The sequence below is a fragment of the Sardina pilchardus genome, chromosome 21 (assembly GCF_963854185.1).
Source record: "Sardina pilchardus chromosome 21, fSarPil1.1, whole genome shotgun sequence".
Classification (NCBI taxonomy): Eukaryota; Metazoa; Chordata; class Actinopteri; order Clupeiformes; family Clupeidae; genus Sardina; species Sardina pilchardus.
The window spans coordinates 4,555,274-4,557,773 of record NC_085014.1 but is presented as its reverse complement, the minus strand read 5'-3'; the positions used below and the strand labels follow the sequence as shown (position 1 = coordinate 4,557,773).

The following is a 2,500-nucleotide window of genomic DNA, read 5'->3' as shown; positions in this document are numbered from 1 at the left end:
ATGTGTGTGCACGTGTATGTGCATGTGCATGTGCATGTGTTTTCTGTTAAATGTGACTGTAAACTAAAGGTTGATGTATTATTCTCTAACGTGATGAGGGTTTGTTCATTTACCCACAGCACCATTCTGAAACTTTAACACATGTTGTTAGCCAACACAGAACCAATAAAGAGTCTGGAGCTCACGTGCGGAATGTAAATATATGCCAAATACTCACACGACTTACGAGAACTGCGTCTTCTTTCAGTTTAGCCGACAGATGGTGTTAAGGACTATTTAAACTCTGTCCATCAACATGCCATGCATATTTCGTTTATGTTGTTTACAACAGGTTTCCACTTGCAACCACTTTTCATATCTCATTCTCCCAGAATCTTGTGAAGTCTGTAATGTACCATCTGAAGCCTCATTATTGCCCCATGGGGACACCTGTTTGTAGCTAAACTATCATTAGCATAGTATCTATTTGGACTGCCCATACATGCTTCCATATGTGCGGGTGATGTAGAATCTACATGTTATAGATGTTTAAAGATAATCTACGGTACTACTGCAGTACTAATGCCCCCCCAATCCTCCAGCACCGGGGCACTTGACACAGAGCCACAGAGTTTATGACTGAACAGACAAGCATGGCGAAGACCTGTATTTCAAACCTTTTTATTGCATTTATTCCTGATGGGTAGGAACTCTTGGACAGGATCTAATAACTGTATGATGTCTTGAGACTCACTCTAGACTCTAGAGTGTACAACTATTGATCACACCAGCATATTTTACAGTAAATATCTGTTATTGTTGTGTTTTTATTGGGCCTTCATCAGCATTCATCTTGCTTTGTCCCCATTGTAAAGCACTTAGTGCTCACCCTAGAACAGCACTGTGTACACGGCGCTATCACTGTTATTGTCTTCTATGCTCAGACACAGCAGCATCCCTGCTACAGCCCCTTTTACAGTAATAAAGAAAATTAAACAAACAGGTGTAAATGGTGCGTACACTATCTGTGGTTTCTAATCTTCAACTCTGTGTGACAAATAGTCAACAACAACAAAACAAATCAACATGAATCATCAAGAATTGACATGAAATGGTATGGACTATGATGAGGTGACATGCAGCAGGTGTATTTGAATTGAATGTGATTACTGTATTTGAATCACACATCACTAATGTGAATGAGCCCAATGGGTAACTGTAGTTGTATATGTTTTCCTCTAGAGGGCACCGTTGTCCTACAATTCTGGTGAGAAACTTGTTTGTTGCAGAAGGGTCCCTTTGAAGGGGTTAGTTAGTGGCCATTTGTGTGAAACGTCCTAATTATTTTCCATATGCTGTGATAAATGTCATTTCCCTGGAGAATAGTGTCAATTTTGGCCCATTGGAAGAAGTACTCAAGAGCAACTGTTGCTTTTATCCATACTGGTGCACTATTGAAGTTTCTGTCCAAATCGCTCTCTCTCTCTCTCTCTCTCTCTCTCTCTCTCTCTCTCTCTCTCTCTCTCTCTCTCTCTCTCTCTCTCTCTCTCTCATTCATTCACTGAGTTATATTTAATAAGGATATCCAACTGATATCAAAGGTATCAAAAACAAAAAACACTAGTTTTCACAAACAGCAGACATCTCCCCTGAAAACTCCTCTAGATGCACCATCTCAGTGTGTCCACCTGGGGGCAGCGTGCAGTCACTCAGAAAAACAGTAAACCAGAATCAGAAGACCCTGATGTCCTTTTGCATAGTGAGTGTGGGGGATTAGCCTTCGCTCCATTTGATCACCAAGGGTATGCAGTCAGTACACAGGTAGTCCGTCCGTCAGTCAGTTAATCAGTCAGTCAGTCAGTCAGAAGATCTTGAAGCCCTTGAACAGTGTGAGAGTGGGGGCCGGTGTTTGCTCTGTTTGTCCACTAGGAGGCAGTGTTTAGTCAGTCAGGAGATCTTGAAGCCCTTGAGCAGGGTGAGCGTGGCAGCTCTGTGTGTCCACTAGGGGTCAGTATAGAGTCGGTCAGAAGATCTTGAAGCCCTTGAGCAGGGTGAGCGTGGGGGCCCGGCGTTTGCTCTGGGCCCTGGAGGACTTGACGGTCACCAGCTTGGCCGTGGCGGGGGTGGGCATCTCCTTAAAGCAGGGCGGGGCCACCTGCGTCTGGGAGGAGAGCCCGAGGAGGGGGCGGTCCTCGCTGATGAAGAGCGGGCGGACAGGAAGTGAGCGCTCGGACTCGCGCCTCACTTCCCGCACGGCCTCGTGGAAGATGTGCTGCACAGACAGGAAGTCCAGACAGGCAGACACCTCGAAGAAGAGGCAGCTAAAACGCGCCGCCAGCGAAGCGGCCTCACACTTACTCACCTGCCTGAGAGAGAGAGAGAGAGAGAGAGAGAGAGAGAGATGTTTATGCAAACATATTTGTCATGCTAATAAAGCACACTTGAACTGAACTGAGAGAGAGAGAGAGAGAGAGAGGTGGATGAGAGAAAGATGGAGAGGGATGGAGGGATGAGAGAAAGA

General features: G+C 45.4%; 2 protein-coding genes across 2 annotated transcripts in view; one reads left to right on the top strand and one right to left on the bottom strand.

Moving 5' to 3' along the window:
- si:cabz01068815.1 (solute carrier family 51 subunit beta) overlaps window positions 1-184 on the top strand; it is an 8,424-nt gene extending 8,240 nt beyond the window's left edge. The window contains exon 7 of the mRNA XM_062523948.1: window positions 1-184. This exon is cut by the window's left edge and continues 612 nt beyond it. The gene's annotated coding sequence lies outside the window, so the exon portion shown is untranslated.
- The window catches only part of rasl12 (RAS-like, family 12), an 11,853-nt gene that overhangs the window by 16 nt on the left and 9,337 nt on the right, over window positions 1-2,500 (bottom strand). Inside the window, exon 7 of the mRNA XM_062525428.1 lies at window positions 1-2,345. This exon is cut by the window's left edge and continues 16 nt beyond it. Coding sequence (XP_062381412.1) covers window positions 2,003-2,345 — 343 coding nt within the window. The 3' untranslated portion in view covers window positions 1-2,002. The remainder of the gene's footprint in view (window positions 2,346-2,500) is intronic.